The following is a 20,594-nucleotide window of genomic DNA, read 5'->3' on the forward strand; positions in this document are numbered from 1 at the left end:
CTATGCAGTTCTTCACTTGGCTGTTCCTGATTGTGTCCTTTGTAATAAAACTAATTGTAAGCATAGTATTTTCAATGAGTTCGGAGCCATTTTAATGAATTATCAAGCCTAAGGGGGTTGTAGGAAGTCCCAAATTTATAACCAGCTGGGTGCCTTGACATCTGAAATGGGGGGCAGTCTTGTGAATGACTCTGCCCTAACCGTAGGGCTCTATAAATTTTTAATTGTCTAAAAGTTATAAGGAAATCAAATTAATCAAGATTTTGATCACTGATTTTAATGAAAAAACTTAAAAAGTATATCAATTCTCTAGAACCATTATATTTCAATTATGCCACAGTAATTATATGTTTCTTTTCTTATAATAACTACCTATATTTAAATCTGCAAACAATACAGACAATTTACTAACCTCTGCTTCTGTTGCTTGGGACTGTAAAAGCTGTCGTATACGAAGTATGTCCTTCTCTATTTGTTGAATTCTGGTTACTCTTCGCTAAAATAAAATAAGTGATCAAATTAGATCTAGTTTTATTAAAGACATGAGTGTAAATAATCATACTAAGGCTACCACTTAATATCCCAGGATTATGCCAGACAATTCTTAAGTTAGAAGTTGGATATTTATTTTCACACAGTAATGACATTTAGGTTCAGTTCAATTTTTTAATACATCTAACTTTATTATTATTATTATTATTATTATTATTATTTTGTTAATCCTCACCTGAGGATATTTTTCCATTGATTTTTTTTTTAAAGAGAGAGTGGAAGATGGGGGCGGGGGGTGGGAGGCAGAGAAACATTGATGTGAGAGAGATACACATTGATTGGCTGCCTCCCACACACGCCCTGACCAGGGCCAGGGATTGAGCCCGCAACCTAGGTACATGCCCTTGACCGGAATTGAACCCAGGACCCTTCTGTCTGCAGGCCACTGTTCTATCCACTGAGCCAACCTGACTAGGGCAATACATCTGACTTTATACAACAGATTTATAGCTCTGTTTAGCAAAATGGTACAAATATACATCAAACTGTATAATGCATATAATGTGAAAATTTGGTGTTTAAAAGCTATTTTCAAAAAATATTTCAACAAAGGAAATTATACCTGAATTTAATCTTTTATATTATTACTAGAGGCCAGGTGCATGATATTCGTGCACTTGGGGGGGGGGGGGGGGAGTCTCTCAGCCCGGCCTGTGCCCTCTCGCAGTCTAGGACCCCTTGGGGGATGTCCGACTGCTGGCTTAGGCCCGAGCCCCTGAGGGGTCCTTAGCGCTGCCGTGGAGGTAGGAAAGGCTCTTGCCACCGCTACTGCACTCGCCAGCCATGAACCCGGCTTTTGGCTGAGCGGCGCTCCCCCTGTGGGAGCACACTGACCACCAGGGGGCAGCTCCTGTGTTGAGCGTCTGCCCCCTGGTGGTCAGTGTGTGTCATAGTGACCAGTCATTCTGCCATTTGGTTGATTTGCATATTAGCCTTTTATTATATAGGATATTAATCCAGATGTCAATATAATGTAATAAATTTATATAAAACATGGTATGCCTGTAAAGGGAAAGAGCATTTGTTTTAATAAACATCAGTATTTAAACAGTATGATTAGTATTTTAGTATGATCAGTATTTAAACAGTATGATTAACCTTCCCCATAGTTATTCCTATTACAAGTCAGTAGTACTTTCAGATTTAGCTTTCCCAAATATCTATTGTGGCTAAACATTATTTTTATTCCCAGCACTGAGATCACAATGATGGTCAAGCTTTTGCTTACCCACTATCCTAAGATCATCAAGTGAACACAAAGCAGTAACTACAGATCAAATAATGCAGAATTGAAATAATAAAAAAAAATTCTTTTGGAAAAAGCTAGGTTTTGCTTTAATTTTTATAAATACTAGTGGAAGTGGGGAAAACCAAATCATTTACATACAAAAAACCCCTGCAAACTGAAAATGTTTTTAATTAGCTTTATGATAGACCAAATATATAGGTTTTAAAAACAAGTACTGCCAATGTTGTCATTTTCTGAAATAACTCTATAGTTGACATCCTAATATTGAGGTATGAAAAACTGTATTAATAAGAGTAACTGTTTTGATGGGAGAAAAAATGTTAGAAGCTAGATGGAGTTATTTTCTTTCTTTTTTTTAAAAAAAAATATATTTCATTGATTTTTTACAGAGATGAAGGGAGAGGGAAAGAGAGTTAGAAACATCGATCAGCTGCCTCCTGCACACCCCCAACTGGGGATGTGCCTGCAACCAAGGTACATGCCCTTGACCAGAATCGAACCTGGGACCCTTGAGTCCACAGGCCGACGCTCTATCCACTGAGCCAAACCGATCAGGGCTAGATGGAGTTATTTTCAAAGAAGTTTTTTATTATAAGCCCCATCAATAAAAGATTTCTGAGCATGTATAACCCAATAGATAAATAATAAAAGTACTTCAACTAATAACTTTAAGCATATCCTATATAATAAAAGCCTAATATGCTAAGTGTCCGATCGTCTGTTCAACCAATCAAAGTGTAATATGCTAATGATATGCTAAGGCTGCTCAACTGCTTGCTATGATGTGCACTGACCACCAGGGGCAGATGCTCAATGCAGGAGCTGCCCCCTGGTGGTCAGTGCGCTCCCACAGGGAGAGTGCCACTCAGCCAGAAGCCAGGCTCATGGCTGATGTGGCAGCAGCAGTGGTGGGAGCCTCTCCCACCTCTGCAGCAGTACTAAGCTGTCAGTCGAACATTCCCGAAGGGCTCCCAGACTGTGAGAGGGAGCAGACTGGGCTGAGGGACCGCCCCCCCAGTGCACAAATTTTGTGCACTAGGCCTCTAGTATAGTTAAAAAACTTATCAACAAAACTTACCCTTGATCACATCTAGTTTTGCTTAAATAGCCATGTCCTCCTTTTCTTATTACCATAGTAGAAATGCTCACTGCTGCTATTATCCAATGTTATGATAATCACAGAAAAGCTCAAAAAAGTGCTCAACAACAACAAAAATTTTACTTCTTTCCTTTCCTTTGTAACACTACAACTATTATGCTGGTTCTATCATGATTCTAAAAATAGTGAACTTAAGGTAAATAATATTCTCTAATAAACAAATCTTACCAAGTCTAATATACATAATGAAAACATGATGAAGGAGAAATGCCTGTACTTTTGATAGCTTTCTAAAAATATTGCAAAGATGAGTTATCACTTCTAAATATTTTCTGGTTTTACAGAAACAACCAAACTACACACAATTACTGGCTTTGTAATATTTTATTGGTTTCCCCTTTCTCTATATAATTAGCTCCCCTCTATCAATAAAGTCCTAAATTAAAAAATTTAATATTTAGAGGGTGAAAATGGAAATTATATCTAACATTTCTCTTCATAATGCTACATTTCTGTATTGCCAGTATGTCACTAAGTCCTTAAGTCAAATATTGTCCACTGAGGTAGATGATTTCTGACATGACAACCTTTGTGTTTCTGTTCCTCAACGTAAAAACAGCCAGTATTATTTTTCTTTTTCTATATGACAATCTTGAATATTTATTAAATTGTTTAATAAAAAATGCTTAATTGTTCAGGAGCGTGAAGTTGGTATGCCTCTGAAAAATAGATTTTAAAAAATTACAATAGTAATACAGTTCAATACAGATTCAGGATAACCTCAACAAATTAGGAACAGAAACTAAATTAAGCTGATAAAAGAGTATCTATCAGAAACCTTGTGTACTAGTAAACAAAATATTTAACGGTAAAATTATAGAATCCCCTTTAATGCAAGACTAGACAAAGAAGACCAGTATCACGGCTTCTTATTCAAAGATGTATTAGAGTTCTTATATCATACAAAAAGGAAAAAAAAAAAAAGGTACTAGAAAAAAGAGGAAAAAAAAAGGTACTAAAAAAGAGAAACAAAATTGTCATTATTTGTAAATACTATGACAATTTGTATAGAAAATTTTTTTTAAAATCTTAAGCTAATAAGATAATATAATAAAAGTTCAGGAAAATTACTGGATACTTATTATTTAAAAGCAATTTGTAATGTAATTTAAAAAATCTCATTCACAATAGTAATAGAAACCATAAGATATCTAGGAATAAATCTTTAACAAATGTATATAACTTTATGAAGAACATTACAAAACTCTATTTTTTAAAAAATATATTTTATTGATATTTTTACAGAGAGGAAGGGAGAGGGATAGAGAGTTAGAAACATCGATGAGAGAGAAACATCGAACAGCTGCCTCCTGCACACTCCCTACTGGGGATGTGACTGCAACGAAGGTACATGCCCTTGACCGGAATTGAACCCGCAACCCCTCAGTCCGCAGGCCGATGCTCTATCCACTGAGCCAAACCGGTCAGGGCATACAAAACTCTATTGAAGGACATAATTTAAGACATAAATGAATAGAGAGATGTAAAAATTAAGACCAATACCTAGTATTTACTGAGTGTTTATTATGTGTAAGATCCTAAGTGCTTTGACATGTATTAAATCACTTAATTCTTACATTTTAGAGTTGATCATTATCTGTATTTTACCAATGAGAAAACTGAGGCAGAGATCACAGTGCTGGTAAGTAAACAGGCCTAAGATTAGAAGACAGGAGGTCTGGCTGGAATCCATCCTTTCCAAGAAGAAGGCTCAATATTGTAAAGATAAATTCCCCTCAAATTAATTTATAAATTCAATATAATTCTAATCAAAAGCCCAAAAGGCTTTTCTTTAAATTAGATGTGATACAAAATTTCAAATGGAAGACTAATAAGACAGCATAACCACATTTTTACAAACCAAAATAAGAAAAACTCATCCTCCCAGGTACCAAGGTTTATAAACTACAGCAAAGTAAAACAAATGTGGTATCAATGCAGTTATAGAGAAAGTAAAACAGACTAATGGAATAGAGTCCAGAAATATCCAGAAACAAATCAACTTAGCATATGCCAGAGATGGCATTATTTATCAATGGGGAAATGGTGGAATACCCAATAAGTGATGAGAAATTTAGTCAACAACATAAATATGCATGTATCTATATGTATCTGTGTGCATGTATATGTGAATATATAATTAGTATATGTTATATTAGTATATAATAATAATTAATAAGACTAATATATATATTAAAATTAAATAGTAAATATTACTAATGTAAAGTAAATTAATGGTATATTGGTTTGTCTTAATTAAATGTTTTAAATTAAATAATTACATATATATACATTTGAAAATGTATGTATATGTATAAAATTAGATTCCTACCTCCAAATCATACATAATAGCAAAATTCGACATTAATTAAAGACCCAATTGTAAAAACAAAATATTAAAATTATTAGAAATAATAGGAGGAAACCTTTAAGACTTCAGGATAGGAAAAAATGTTTAAATAGGCATAGAAAACACAAAATGGCAATATAATTAATTTAGCTTTATAGTAAAACTTAATTTTTATCATAAAGCTAAGATAGGTAACGGGTTTGGCAGGGAAGGGTTATGATGTATATTATCTATATCAAATATTTAAGAATAAGACATCCTATATAATAAAAGGCTAATATACAAATTGACCGAACGGTGGAATGACCAGTTGCTATGACCTGCACTGACCTCCAGGGGGCAGACACTCAAAGCAGGAGCTGCCCCCTGGTGGTTAATGCGCTCCCACAGGGGGAGCACTGCTCAGTCAGAAGCCAGGCTCACAACTGGCGAGCGCAACGGCGGTGGCAGGAGCCTCTCCCCACCTCTGCGGTAGCACTAAGGATATCCCACTGATGGCTAAGCCCTGATCTTCCAAGGGAGCCGGGCTTAGCCCTTAGTTGGACATCCCCCAAGGCTCCCAGACTGCAAGAGTGTGCAGGCTGGGCTGAGGGACCGCCCCCTTGAGTGCACGAATTTCGTGCACTAGGCCTCTAGTTTAATATAATAGAAAATGGTAAAGATATGAACAAAGAAAAAGAAAATCCAAAATTCTAATAAATATATGAAAATATATTCAACTTCAATAGTATTTAAGAAAGTATAAACTAAATGACAAGATAAAATTTCATTTCCCAATGGTTGCTCATTATAAAGTCAGACTCAAGTAATAAAGAAGACATGCAAAAGAAAAATGAACTCTCACATACTAATTGATAAAGTCATTTGAGTGCAATTTGTTAAACATAAGTTCAAAACACTCATACCTAATGGCAATTATACTTTTAGGTATATACCCTAGAGCAGAAGTCAGCAAATTAGGGCCTGCTAGCCATCCATTTTTTTGAATTAAGTTTTATTGTCACATAGCCATGTCCATTTGCTTCCATACTATCATCTATGAATGCTTTCCTGCTACAAAGGCAGAGTTGAGTACTTGTGATAGAGATATATGGGCCACAATATCTAAAATCTTTACTATCTGGCCCATTATGAAAAAGATTGCTGATTCTTGACCACAAAAACTTGCACATATTTACAACATATGAATAAGTATGTTTATCCTAGTTGTTTTAACAGTGAAAAATTATAAACAAATTTCCATCAACCAAGAAATATATCAAACTATTCATTCATATAATTATAAAAGATTATGACAATACGAAAGTATAAGTAACCTTCACCCTACAAATCCTCATTTTGCAGAAGCAAGCACTATTAACTTGATGTACATTTTTCCAACCTTTGCTTACATGCCTATAAGAAAGTAGGGACCCCAGTAATAGGTGTCTAAATATGTATTGAACAAATAAAGTAGTAAATAAATAAATAAACTGTTAAGAGAGATATATGGAAACTAACAACCTCATATAGGCATGAACAAGAGTAAATTTTGTTTTGAGTTTCCCAAAAATGTTTACCTGTCATTTGTATGTGTTTTACTAGTCATTTGTATTTTCTTTTCAATAAACTGACAGATTATATCCTCTATTCATTAAAAAAGAGTTGTCATTTTTTTATTCATTTGTAGGAATTCTTATAATTATAGGGATATTAACTATTTTCTCTGTTATGTGCTACAAATATTCCCTTAATGTATCTTCTGCGGGATGAACATTTTAAAATTTTAGAAAATAAATTCATTACACTCTTTAATTGCTTTTGAGTTTCCATTCTTTTTTTTTTTATTAATTTTTTTTTTGAGTTTCCATTCTTAAGAAAGCCTCTTTTGCCTTATATTTTCTTCTATTAATTTTAGATTTATTTTTTACATTTAGATATTGAATCCACTTGTAATTTTCTTGGATATGAAATAAGGATCTAACTGAATTTTTCTTCTTCCAAATAGGTTGCTAATTGTACTATTACTTACCATTTCAACCCAAATTTATAATGTAATTTTTATTATACAAACTAGAGGCCTGGTGCACGAAATCGTGCACGGGTGGGGGGGAGGGAGGGTGTCCCTCAGCCTGGCCTGCACCCTCTCCAATCTGGGACCCCTTGGGGGATGCCGGACTGCTGGTTAGGCCCGATCCCTCAGAGTTAGGTAGGCCTGCCAGATCACCCCTAACCACTGGCCGGCCTACCTAATAACCCCAAACCACTCTGCCTGCCTACCTGATCACCCCTAACCACTCTGCCTGCCTGCCTGATTGCTCCTAACCGCTTGCTTGGGGGTGAGGCCAGCCCAGTGAGGGGCCGTCTGCCTACCTGATCGCCCCTAACCACTTGCCTGCCTACCTGATGACCTCTAACCGCTGGTCTGCCTACCTGATCACCCCTAACCACTCTGTCTGCCTGCCCCTAACCCAGCCGTGGGCAAACTACGGCCCGCAGGCCAGATCCGGCCCATTTGAAATGAATAAAACTAAAAAAAAAAATGACCGTACCCTTTTATGTAATGATGTTTACTTTGAATTTATATTAGTTCACACAAACACTCCATCCATGCTTTTGTTCCGGCCCTCCGGTCCAATTTAAGAATCCATTGTGGCCCTCGAGTCAAAAAGTTTGCGCACCCCTGCCCTAACCGCTTGCTTGGGGGTGGGGCCAGCCCAGCAAGGGGCCGTCTGTCTACCCGATGACCCCTAACCGTTGGTCTGCCTACCTGATCGCTCCTAACCACTTGCCTGCCTACCTGATCGCCCCTAACTACTTGCCTGCCTACCTGATCACCCCTAACCATGGTCTGCCTGCCTGATAACCCCTAGCCATTTGCTTGGGGGCGGGGCCAGCCTGGCGAGGGGCCATCTGCCTACCTGATCACCACTAACCGCTGGTTTGCCTGCCTGGTCACCACTAACCATTCTGCCTGCCTACCTGCCTGATTGCTCCTAACTGCTTGCTTTGGGGCAGGGCCAGTGGTGAGGGGCTGTTGGTGGTTCTGGTCTAATGGTTGTTATGGTCATGACACCATTGTGGTCTCTGGCCTTTTATTATATAGGACTAGAGGCCCGTTGCATGAAGATTCGAACAATAGGCCTTCCTTCCCCTGGTTACTGGCACCGGTTTTCGTCTAGCACTCAGGACCCAGGCCTTTGGTCCGGCTGCAGCAGCGAGGCTTGGCTTCTCCGCTTGGGCTGCAGCAGCGAGGCTTGGCTTCTCCGCTTGGGCTGCAGCAGCGAGGCTTGGCTTCTCTGCTTGGGCCGCAGTAGCAAGGCTAGGCTTCTCCGCTTGGGCCACATCAGCGAGGCTAGGCTTCTCCACTGCAGCTGCAGGGGAGAAGCCAAGCCTCTTCAGTCTTCAGTTGTCTTCAGTCTTTGCTCCTCGCCTGCATATGCAAATAACCGCCATCTTTGTTGGGTTAATTTGCATACTCATCCTGATTGGCTGGTGGGCATAGCAGAGTGACACCAATTTGCATGTTTCTCTTTTATTAGTGTAGACTAGAGGCCTGGTGCACAAAATTTGTGCACTCGGAGGGGGGGGTCTCTCAGCCCAGCCTGTGCCCTCTCGCAGTCTGGGACCCCTTGGGGGATGACCACCTGCTGGCTTAGGCCGCTCCCTGGGGGTTGGGCCTAAGCTGGCAGTCAGACATCCATCCCTCTGGCAGCCCGGAAGCCCTCGGGGGATGTCCACTTGCCAGTGGGGAGCAGGCCTAAGCTGTAGTCGGACATCCTTAGCGCTGCTGAGGAGGCGGGAGAGGCTCCCACCACCACCACTGTACTGGCAGCCGTCAGCCTGGCTTCTGGCTGAGCAGAGCTCCCCCTATGGGAGCACACTGACCACTGGGGGCAGCTCCTGCATTGAGCGTCTGCCCCCTGGTGGTCAGTGTGAGTCATAGTGACCAGTCATTCCCAGTCGTTCTGCTGTTAGCGTCAATTTGCATATTACCCTTTTATTTTATAGGATAGAGGCCTGGTGCATGGGTGTGGGCCGGCTGGTTTGCCCTGAAGGGTGTCCCGGATCAGGGTGGGGGTCCCCAATGGGGTGCCTGGCCAGCCTGGGTGAGTAGCTGATGGCTGTTTGCAGGCTGGCCAAGACCCCCAGCGGGGACCCTCATCCCATGAGGGTGTGGCCATCCTGGGTGAGGGGCTGATGGCTGTTTGCAGGCTGACCACGGCCCCCAGCCAATCAAGCTCCCAGTGGAGGCTGGCTGGAAGCAGGTATCTGGGATTTATTTATCTTCTATAATTGATAATTGAAACTTTGTTGCCTTGAGCGGAGGCCACAGCTGGCCAGGGCAGGCGGGAAGCTTGGCTTCCTCCATCGCCGGGGCAACCAAGCCTCTTGCTTGCTCCAGCTCCATGGCTGCCATCTTGGTTGGGTTAATTTGCATATAGTCGCTCTGATTGGCTGGTGGGCGTGGCTTGGGGCGTAGTGGAGGTGCGGTCAATTTGTTTTTTATTAGATTAGAGTCCATGTAATCTTGCCTCTCCTTCTACTTCCCATTCTGATCCACTTGCATATGTATATTCTTGTGCTATCACAATGTAATTATTAAGACAACTTTACAGTAATGTTTAATGAATTGAAATCCCCATTTATTATGATTTCTTTCTTAAATATTTTTGGAAACTCTTAAATTATAAACCTTAGAATCATTTTTCCAAGTTCCAAAGAAAGTATTTAGATAATTAGAATTGCATTTAGATTATAATTAGAATTGTATTATATTTATATACTAATTTAAAAAATATAAATACTTTTAGGATATTAATATCTTCTTATCCAGACTTCTCTATTTTTTAAAAACTGAGTTACAATTGAAATATAACAGTATATTGGTTTTAGGTATACAACACGAATATTAAAATCTCTCTTTGTTAATGGTCTCACAAATAGTGCAGCAATGACAATCATAAAATCTATACCTATATTCTTATTGCCTTAAGTAAATGTTTCTGTAGGACATATTCCTAGAAGTCCTACAGAATTACCAGGTCAAAAGGCATATGCATTTACATTTTTACAGGTAGTGCCACATTGTCCTCCATAAATATATCAATTTATTCTTACAAAAAACGGGGTAGACATTGCTTCTGCTTTCATACTCTCACCAGTACTGCATGCCACCAAACTGTAAGGTTTTTGCCACTCTGATAGGCCATAAAACAAACAAAACCACCACCATCATCTCCACCACAACCACCAACATAAAAACAACCTATTTTACATCATATTTCCCTGATGACTAATGATGCTTAAGCATCACAATTGTTTACTAACCACTTGTACTTATTCATGATAGGACTACTCATATCTTCTGATTATTTTACTATTTGGTTGGCTTATTTTTAATTGATTTGTAGGTGCTCCTTGTACATCAGGAATATTAATTCCTTACACATATATGCTACAAACATTTCCATTATTTGCCTTTACACTCTGTACAACATTTCTTTAACCCTAACTTTGCTATTTCCAGGATAAATGAATGTTTGTACTTCTAAAAATGTGGACTGAAACTTCCTTAGAATATTAGCTACCAAAATAAAGAACATTGTATTCCAAAATAAAATTAAAATGACCATATCAGCACATATCTGGCCAAAAAAATAACCAGTTAATCTCTCTTCTAGGATATAGATTAAACTGCCTGAATACATCTACTTATGTTACACAAGAATTTTCACATCTATCATGTCTTTTTGTTCCTCTAAAAACAAGGATCTCTAAAAACACTTAACAAATACAAAAAAATCAACTTCTATATATAGTATTCATATATTCATATTCTAAGAAGATAAATTCATATAAACCAAATTAATACTTCTCATTTTTTTTCTGTAAACAAATCTGTCTGACATTTTTAAAGTAATTCCTTGAAAATCCCAAATATCACAAATACTAAATTTAAAATAGAATATAGTTTTTGGAAATTCTTTATATATCTTCATTTTAATTCTTTGTCACTTATATGGTGATAAATATCTTCTCTCAATTTATAACTTTCTTTAAGGTTCCTCGTGAAGGCAAATTCTTAATTTTAATACAGTAAAACATCAATCTTTTATAACTAGTGTTTTATATTTTATTTTAAAAATCCTTTTATTTCCTACTGAAAGGTTTAAAAGTTTTACTTTTGACATTTAAGATATTAATCTGAATGGGATAGGGTTTGGGGAAATTTTAAGAGAATTTATTATATATACCTATTATAACATATGTATTAATTGAGCATCTAGTCTCATTGCGAAACTAACAGGCTTGGACTATGAAAGATATATGATTTGGTGTTTAAGTATCACCTTAGTCTACCACCATACTCCAGCACAAATAGCATATACATTATGTTTATGAAGCTAAGGCTTTGGGGAATTAAAATGTCCTGTTAGTGATTTTGAAAATATGAAATAAACTTTTCAGAATATAAAAATGCAGTTATATCACACATATGAATGTAGTTCTCCCTTTTACTTGCTAAAGAAAATCTTTAAAATAATTCTTTCCTCCCAATTTGTTCATACGTGTATGTGTGTGTGTGTGTGTATAAATACACACACACACACACACACACACACACACATTTTTAATTTTCCATGCTTGCTTTGAAACAGATAAGGCAACCAGCAAAGCCTCTTCAGGACTTAAAAACGTTAGTAATATCAAATTTAATATATGGAAATGCTTAACAACAAAGTCAGTTAATATTCTTTCCTGATATAAGTTGAAGGTTGAAATAGGGAAGTGTTCTCTATCCAACTCATTTCATATTTCCCAATGTCCTCTTATATGTTTCCTTCCTACTTCCTCGAATGAGGATATCCTTTTTCTTTTTTTAGTGTATAACTTAAAGAGCAGTATTTGGAATGTCATTACACACACTCAGATTACAGTAAGTAAAAATTTCAAAGGACAACTGGAGGTGGCTATCAGCTACCAGATGACCAGCATCTAACTCTTTTCCCGCTTACAATTCTAAGGCAAAGCAGAAAAGTATCAGGAAAATGAAATATAGTGGAGGCAGAATTATGTGAACACTGGTTATGTTGTCTAGTGGCCATGGTATATTATTCTTATTTTGAAATAGTGTCAAAGATAGAGTAATGTTTAGCTTGTGCTAGGTTTAATTTATTAAATCAGTTACCTGTGCTCGTTTTTCCATATCTTGGCATGTTCCTAGTTGTTCTTCCATTGCAACTCTGATTTGCCTTGCTTCATATTCCAATTGCCTCCTGGTCATATCAGTTTGTAAGGAAAACTGAAGCCATAAATAAAATTAAAGTGTTAATATCTCATGCTTGTGTGTTTAAGAAAAAAAAAACACCTAAATACCAACAGAAAATTAATAAGGAAATATGTATAAGTTATGGTGCATGAGAAAGTTGTATTTTACTCCAAGGAGTCCTAAAATGTAAATTATAGGTCCTAGGCTCAGTCTGAGTCCCTAATGTGAAATGCAGAATTGAAATATTTTACTGCCCGATAGCCACAAATGTCTTTAATTAAATTGTACTATTACATTTAACATATAAATAATTGGTCCAGTAAGCCTAACTTTAGTTTCCTTCTGATTCTTCTTCATTGAAGAAGTACTACTTTTAATTATTAAAAGCTAGTATATTAATGTGGACAACATAGAAAAATAAAAAAACAGGTTCATTATCCTTAAGTTTGTACCTCAATTTAAGGTAAGGATTACCATATACATGCAGACTAAACAGAGAAAACTCCATGTGTAAAATGAAGAAAATGGGATAAGAAAAAGCTTTATGTAATATAGATAATCATAAATCGTGAGGAAAAAGTCAACACAAGCCCAAGGATTCCAGATTGTATTGTCAGTTAACTTAGAGGAGCTCTGACCCTTTTCCTGTTCCTATGCAGAATGTATTCCTACAGGCATACCCAAATTACGGGCTGCAATATGGAAGAAACTCTGAATGTTATTTCTAACTAGAGGCCCAGTGCACGAAATTCGTGCATGGGTAGGGTCCCTAGTGGCTGCTGGCTGCTGGCCAGGGCCTCTCTTCCCCCGGCTGCCTGCCGCCACCAGCCAGGGCAGGGCTGGCTTGGGGGAGGGGCCATGGGCGGTTGGCCAGCTGGCTGGCCCCACCCCTGGTCAAACTCCAAGTTGAGGGGACAATTTGCATATTAGGCTTTTATTATATAGGATTCCCAATTAGCCAGTTGTAACTCCACTGATAGGTCCTCCACTTCCCACTACTCCACAAAAAAAATGAACATGACACAGTATGTTGCAATAATATGCTTTCGATCTGATATTTTAAAATCAATGTCTATATCTTGATACACATTTCCATATGAAAGTGTTCTTAACTTGGCTTCCCAATAGTAAAAACAAAATTTCTAAAATTAAAAAACATTTATGAAATGCAAGCAATTGAAATTGGCTAACGTTGCCAAATAATCCATGGTAATGTCTTACATAATCTATTAAATAAATGTGATTATTAAATAAATTCATCAAGGAATAATTATTTTACAACTGATCTTTGTTTCAGATATTAACCAGTTGCTCTTGAATTGTCGCATATATCTGACCCTTTTCCTAAACCTGACTACACAGGCAGTGGTCTCTAAATTTGTATATTCTAATTACCAAAATGAATGGTGAATAAAACTATACTTTGGTATTTTTGTTTATAAGAGTAAAAATACCACCAAACCTTCTTTGTTTGCTAACAACTCTACAATAACTATTCTTTCACCATTTGTGTCTCCTTATTTCCCAGAAAGGTGTTAAGGACATTGTCAGGGAGGAGGATCTTCTCTCTCCCTCTCAAAACCCTGAAAGAGTGTCCTAGGACTGACTAAGCACTTAAGCTTCTAGTTCTAGCTCCTGCCAGACAATGCCCACTCAGGCAGCCTGGCAAACTACATGTTTTGGAAAAAGGTTTTTCTTCCATTTTTGCTTTTTATTATGTTCCCTCAAAAGTACTATTAAAAAATGAAAAAATCTAAGCTAAGAGAGAAAGATGTATTTTAAATATATATTTTTTAAAATATTTTTAAAAGTTAGAAAAATATTTGTAGGCAACAGTTGAAATACAGTCTTGGTTGAAATTACTAATGTATTTCAGAAATGTGCTTATATGTGCCACCTCCATGAATTAAGATGGGTGGGGAGGGAGAGACTGACAAGATTAAATTCTTTTACACAGCTATATTTGTTTGCAAAACAAATTTTAGTACATGCAAAAAGTTCTAAGATCCATGTCAAAAGCTATTGTCATTTGTAATAACTGAAAATAGTACTCAAATTATCTTCAAAGATATTTTTGTTCAAAAACTATCTGGCATGATTCCTATAACATGGTTCAAAAAATAGACAGATGGTGATAAACACTTCTACAGTGTATGTTTGGCAACTCAATACACAATAAAAAAAACAACAGTTGCCTAGTTAAATCCTGAGTCCTTTAGAATTCAAACAATAAATTTTGGGAACTCAGGGCTTAAACATAAATATTTGCTTGAGCACAATGAAGTTTTATCATCATTATAAACAAAAATTCATTATTATATATTCAAGTTTAAAGTTAGAGAATACATATTTTAGTTTACAAATAATTATAGACGCAGTTATCCCACATTTTTAATAGATAATTTAGGTACTTTTAAAAAATCAAGTTAGTGCCCTAGCCGGTTTGGCTCAGTGTACAGAGCATCGGCCTGTGGACTCAAGGGTCCTGGGTTCAATTCTGGTCAAGGGCACATGCCCGGGTTGTGGGCTCAGTCCCCAGTAGGGGGCGTGCAGGAGGCAGCCAACAATAATTCCCTCTCATCATTGATGTTTCTAAATCTCTCTTCCTCTCCCTCTCTGAAATCAATAAAAATATATTTAAAAAATAAATAAAAATAAAAATCAAGTCAGTAAAGTCTATAATAAGTCATATTGCCAAGCTACTTACATTTTCAGTTAAAGGAAGACTATCTATTCTTTTAGTGAGATTCTGAAGTTGAGCATAATACCAGTCTTTTTCCTTTTCTTCTTTGTCAAGATCAGCAAGAAGTAATGATCTGTTTTGTTTTTTTAAAAAAAGGTTAAGGTTACACAATGCTAATATAGAGTACATAACAGCAGTTCTTATTACCTGTTACTGTAAAGTTCTCTCTTCAAGTTAAAGTATTAATAATGAATAAATGAAAAACATTGATTTTTGAAGACGGGACTTACAATGTTATAATCATTAAAGTTGAATATTAAAAAGATTTTTTTCAGCTAAACAAGGTGCTAATCAACATTATAATATTTACATTTCACCAAAGGCATTGTCTTCACATTCATGCAGTCTAAGAATATGATGATGGCTTGTAGTAAAAAGTACACATAACAAACCTCCAAACTAATACAAGAAAGAAAGATACAATAAAGAAGAAAAGAAAAGGAGTAGGTATGAAGAAAATGAACTTAGAGTATAAGAAGCTACTGCATTGGACACAAATGTAGTTTTTTTGCTTCTCAGCAGTCAAAATAGTAAAAAATATATTGTCACTGTACAATAAGAGGAAGTTATTCTGAGGGAAACAAACACTTTTCTTAGTTTGGAATTTGAAGATGAATTTATGTAATTTCTGAACTACCCAAGAGATGTTGTCCTGAATAACAATCTATATATCAGATACTCTATATGATCATTATAAACATAAATGCAAACTAAGAGTGTCACTGAGATAAAACTCAGTTGGTACAAAGCATTATGTTAAGCGAAATTAGCCAGTCAGAGAAAGATAAATATCACATTATCTCACTCATTTGTGGAATATAATGAACAACATAAACTGATGAACAAAAACAGATCCAGAGAAGCATCGATCAGATGCTCAAACCTCAGAGAGATGGTAGGGGAGGGTGGGGGTAAGAGGGAGAGATCAACCAAAGGACTTGTATGCATGCATATAAACCTAACCAATGAACACAGACAGCAGGGGGGTGAGGGCATGAATGGGGGTGGGGTGGAGGGGCCAATGGGGGAATAAGGACACATATGTAATACCTTAATCAATAAAGAAAAAAAAAAGTATGTGATCTCTTTTCATGTGGCTCTTTCCCAAAGCTGCTACTATTACCATTTTCTTGTTTATATTTTCAGAGATATTCTATAACAGTGGTTCTCAACCTGTGGGTCGCGACCCCTTTGGTGGTCGAACGACCCTTTCACAGGGGTCACCTAAGACCATCAGAAAACAGATATATAATTACATATTGTTTTTGTGATTAATTACTATGCTTTAATTATGTTCAATTTGTAACAATGAAAATACATCCTGCATATCAGATATTTACATTACAATTCATAACAGTAGCAAAATTACAGTTATGAAGTAGCAACAAAAATAATTTTATGGTTGGGGATCACCACAACATGAGGAACTGTATTAAAGGGTTGTGGCATTAGGAAGGTTGAGAACCACTGTGCTATAACAATGTAAGGATCTATGTACATTCTTAAACATAAACAGTACCACATGTGTTACCTCATAACTTATTTTCCACTAAAAAATCTTGGAGATAATTTTGTATCAGGTCCAATGTATTTGTGGGCAGGGACATAGTATTCCATAGTATTTTTGAATCCATAACCACTTCTATGCTAGAGGACATTCAGGATCTTTCTAACCTTTTGCTATTATAGAGAACTAGAGGCCCAATGCACGAAATTCATGCACTGGTAGGGTCCCTAACTGCTGCCGGCCTGGGCCTGGGCCTCCCTCCCTTCCCCTAGCTGCCTGCCGCCACCAGTGTTTCCCTCCCTTCCCCCGGCTGCCTGCAGCTGCTGCTAGCCAGGTCCTCCCTCCCTTCCCCTGGCTGGCCCTGCCCCCTGGTCGAACTCCTGGACAAACTTCCAGTTTAGGGGACAATTTGCATACTATACTTTTATTACATAGGATGCTGCACTGATTATCCTTACACATAATATCATTTCACACATGTGCAACCATGTATACTGCCCTTGTTAGATGTTATTTATGTACCTACTAGAGGCCTGGTGCATGAAATTCATGTGTGGTTACAGTCCCTAGGCCTGGCCTACGATCAGGGCCATCTTCCCCAGTTGCCCACAGCCAGCCCCACCACTCACCGCCACCCACCCCCAGTTCCCTGTTCACCATCTGGTGATCGGAGCCTGGCGGCCAGAGGAAGGGACTGAGAGGTCAGCTGTTCCCACCTGCTCGCCGGCCCCACTCCCGCTGCAGGTGGCCATTAGGCGATCAGAGCCTGCCAGCCAGGGAAAGAGACCAAGAGGTGGTCAGTGCGCCTCACAGTGACTGGTCCAGCAGTCATTCTGCTGTTAGGGTCAATTTGCATATTACCCTTTTATTATATAGGATTACCTTCACCAATGTAAATGTTTTATTAAACTTTTTTATTGTTGTAAATGTAGGTTGCTTTTCCTCCAAAAATGGTCTATCGCTACGGTTTTAGTTTGACTTCTTTTAGTATGAGTGAGGGTAGGCATTTTTTCAGTAACCATTTGTATTTTCTTGTCTGTGACTTTTTCCTACTTATAGAACCTCTTCTATGTTAAGAATAACCACACTTTGTCAGTTATATGGGTTGCAAATATAATTTCTCAGTTTATCACATATCTTTTAACTTTGTTTACAATGTTTGTCATGTAAGATTGATGGATTGATTGATTTAAACCCTCACCTGAGGATATTTTTTTCCATTGAGTTTTTGAAAGAGTGGAAGGGAGGGAGGAGGAGAGGGGAAAGAGAAAAAGAAACATCTACGTGAGAGAGACACATTAATTAGTTGCCTCCCGCATGCACCCTGACCAGGGCTGGGGATGAACCTGCAACCAAGGTACATGCTCTTGACCAGGAATTGAACCCATGACCCTTCAGTCCATGGGCCGATGCTGTAATCATGAGCAAACTGGCCAAGGCATGATATTCTTGTAATCAGATTTGTGGACATTTTCTATTATGGCTTCTGGAGCTTGCTCATATACGGAGAAAGATGCTCCCCACTCAGATATTGTTACTTTAAAATCCTATTTGATTATAATTTCTTGAAAAAATATGTATGCATATATGTGGAAGGTTCTATGCTTTATAAAATTCCCTTCCCTTTACTTGAGAAGCAATTTTTAAAATAAGAAACAAGCCTTCACTTTTAATGTGGGAACCTCAATAGTGAGGGAATCCATAATTCATGGTAGGGAAATAAGCCCTGCTTATGATGTAGCAACCTTGGCAGAGTGTGGACTAATGAGAAGCCACATTTCCTTCCCTTTCTAACAACAGAAGCAGGGAAAAGCACTGTAGAAAGCCTGAACCCCTTTCAAAAGCTGAGCACCAAACTAGCATAAAGATAAAATATGATTCTATTTTTCAGCTTTCCTGGGTGAGGACCTGCAGGACCCAGCAGGACTAAAGTAGGCAAAAGAGATAGATAGGTGGTGATACTCTGATTACTCTCTAATAAACAGGCTTATGAAATAAGAGCTGGGTATGTAAAGTGAGAGGCCAAATGTTACTGATGGTGGTAGAGTAAGGGGGAGGTTAGAGAGAATAGGGACAAGTTATTACTATAAAGTTTAAGCTCAAACTGTGAAAAAAATGCTTTGGGAAAGCCAAGGCTATAGTGTCTTGAACTAAAATGATATGATAGTAGTTGACCTTATAACTCACACAGCAGTGCTTAAAACTCAGAAATTAAACTAGGTCTAGACCCAGACGCAGGTAGGTCTTTAGGGTTTAGTGTACTAATGGCTTATATAGTGACTAGAGGCCTGCAGGATCGGGCTGAAACTGGCTCTCTGACATCCCCCGAGGGGTCCCAGATTGTGAGGGAGCAGGCCAGGCTGAGGGACCCCACCGGTGCATGATTGGGGCCGGGGAGGGATGAGAGAGGTCGGCCAGCCAGGGAGGGACTGTGGGAGGGCTCCAGGGCATGTCTGGCCCATCTCGCTCCGTCCAGATCGGCCGGACCCCAGCAGCAAGCTAACCTACCAGTTGGAGCATCTGCCCCTGGTGGTCAGTGCACGTATAGCGACTGGTAGCCCAGTCAAGTGTCTGCCCCCTGGTGGTCAGTGCACGTCATAGTGAGGGGCTGAGTGGCCTTAGCATATCATTAGCATATTATGCTTTGATTGGTTGAATGGCCAACCGGTTGACTGGACACTTAGCATATTAGGCTTTTATTTTATAGGATTGTCAACAGTCTTCCTTAAAAATGCTTCTTCATGTAAGCCTCATGTCTTCTTAGTCCTCTACCTAACTCAGAATCACCTAGAATAGTATGGCACACAAGTTATTAGGTATTTAATAAATATTTGTTAAATAAATTAATGGCTAACATGACAATAGCTAACATTTATTAAGTGCTCTATATATAAGATATAGTGCTAAGGACTTTTTAAAAAAATCTATAGATTTTTAAATCTCCTTCTATTAATGGGAAAACTGAGGTTCAAAAGGCTTATAGAGCTATTGACCTGGTTTTGAATCCTGGTTTGACTATTTACTAGCACTTATCTTTGTGTAATACAGAAAAAGAGAAAAAAAGAGGCAGAGAGAATTAATCTCTGACTTAAGGGAGGTCTAGAAAGAAAGAACAGAAACATAGGGGAGAACATCATCAAATAAATAACATACAGAATTTTCAAAAGCTGTAGAAAACAAATTTTCAGATCAAAAGGGCACACTAGTATCCCATACGATGAATGAAGAAAACACACACACACACCAAGGCATTGTAAAAGCTTCAAAGAAGAAAAATTGTTGCCTACAAAGGTATAAGAATCAGCCTGGTATCAAATCTCTCATCAGTAACATTGATAATGAGAGGAAAATGAATTTGAACCTAGTCCTACCCAAACTATCAATCAAGTGTGAGAGCAAAATAAAGATACTGTCACATAAACAAGGTCTCAATTTTCTTCCCTCCAACATAGTGAGAACCAAGAGGATGCAAGATATATCAGAACTACACACACGAACACCCTCTCCTCTCTCTCTGTCTGTTAATAAAATAAGGACTTTACCTACATGAAGCAAAGTTCCTAAGAAAGTCAGTATGCTCACATGTCCTTTGCCTCTTAATAGAGCTCAAAGGGGACAAAGATGAAAGACCATGGATCCTAGTTAGCTTCTTCTTTTTCAGCATAGTATTTCCTACACTGTCAGACAGAAATAGTCCAGGTTCAAGGTACAAAACAGACTCATGTGAACTTAAGAGATGTGACTCATGTGAACACTACTGGTCCAGATGATTATTCCTATTT

General features: G+C 37.8%; 1 protein-coding gene across 9 annotated transcripts in view; it reads right to left on the bottom strand.

The window, feature by feature from the left end:
• APC (APC, WNT signaling pathway regulator) overlaps positions 1 to 20,594 on the bottom strand; it is a 104,393-nt gene that overhangs the window by 35,936 nt on the left and 47,863 nt on the right. For 8 of the 9 annotated variants that reach the window (XM_014462986.2, XM_006081157.3, XM_023747986.1 and 5 more), the window contains exons 5-7: positions 15,270 to 15,378; positions 12,482 to 12,595; positions 413 to 496 (exon numbers count right to left, since the gene is read on the bottom strand). In XM_014462986.2, coding sequence (XP_014318472.1) covers positions 413 to 496; positions 12,482 to 12,595; positions 15,270 to 15,378 — 307 coding nt within the window. The remainder of the gene's footprint in view (positions 1 to 412; positions 497 to 12,481; positions 12,596 to 15,269; positions 15,379 to 20,594) is intronic. The other variant, XM_023747945.1, reaches the window with a different exon arrangement.

The sequence above is a fragment of the Myotis lucifugus genome, unplaced genomic scaffold, assembly GCF_000147115.1.
Source record: "Myotis lucifugus unplaced genomic scaffold, Myoluc2.0 scaffold_0, whole genome shotgun sequence".
In the NCBI taxonomy this organism is placed as follows: Eukaryota; Metazoa; Chordata; class Mammalia; order Chiroptera; family Vespertilionidae; genus Myotis; species Myotis lucifugus.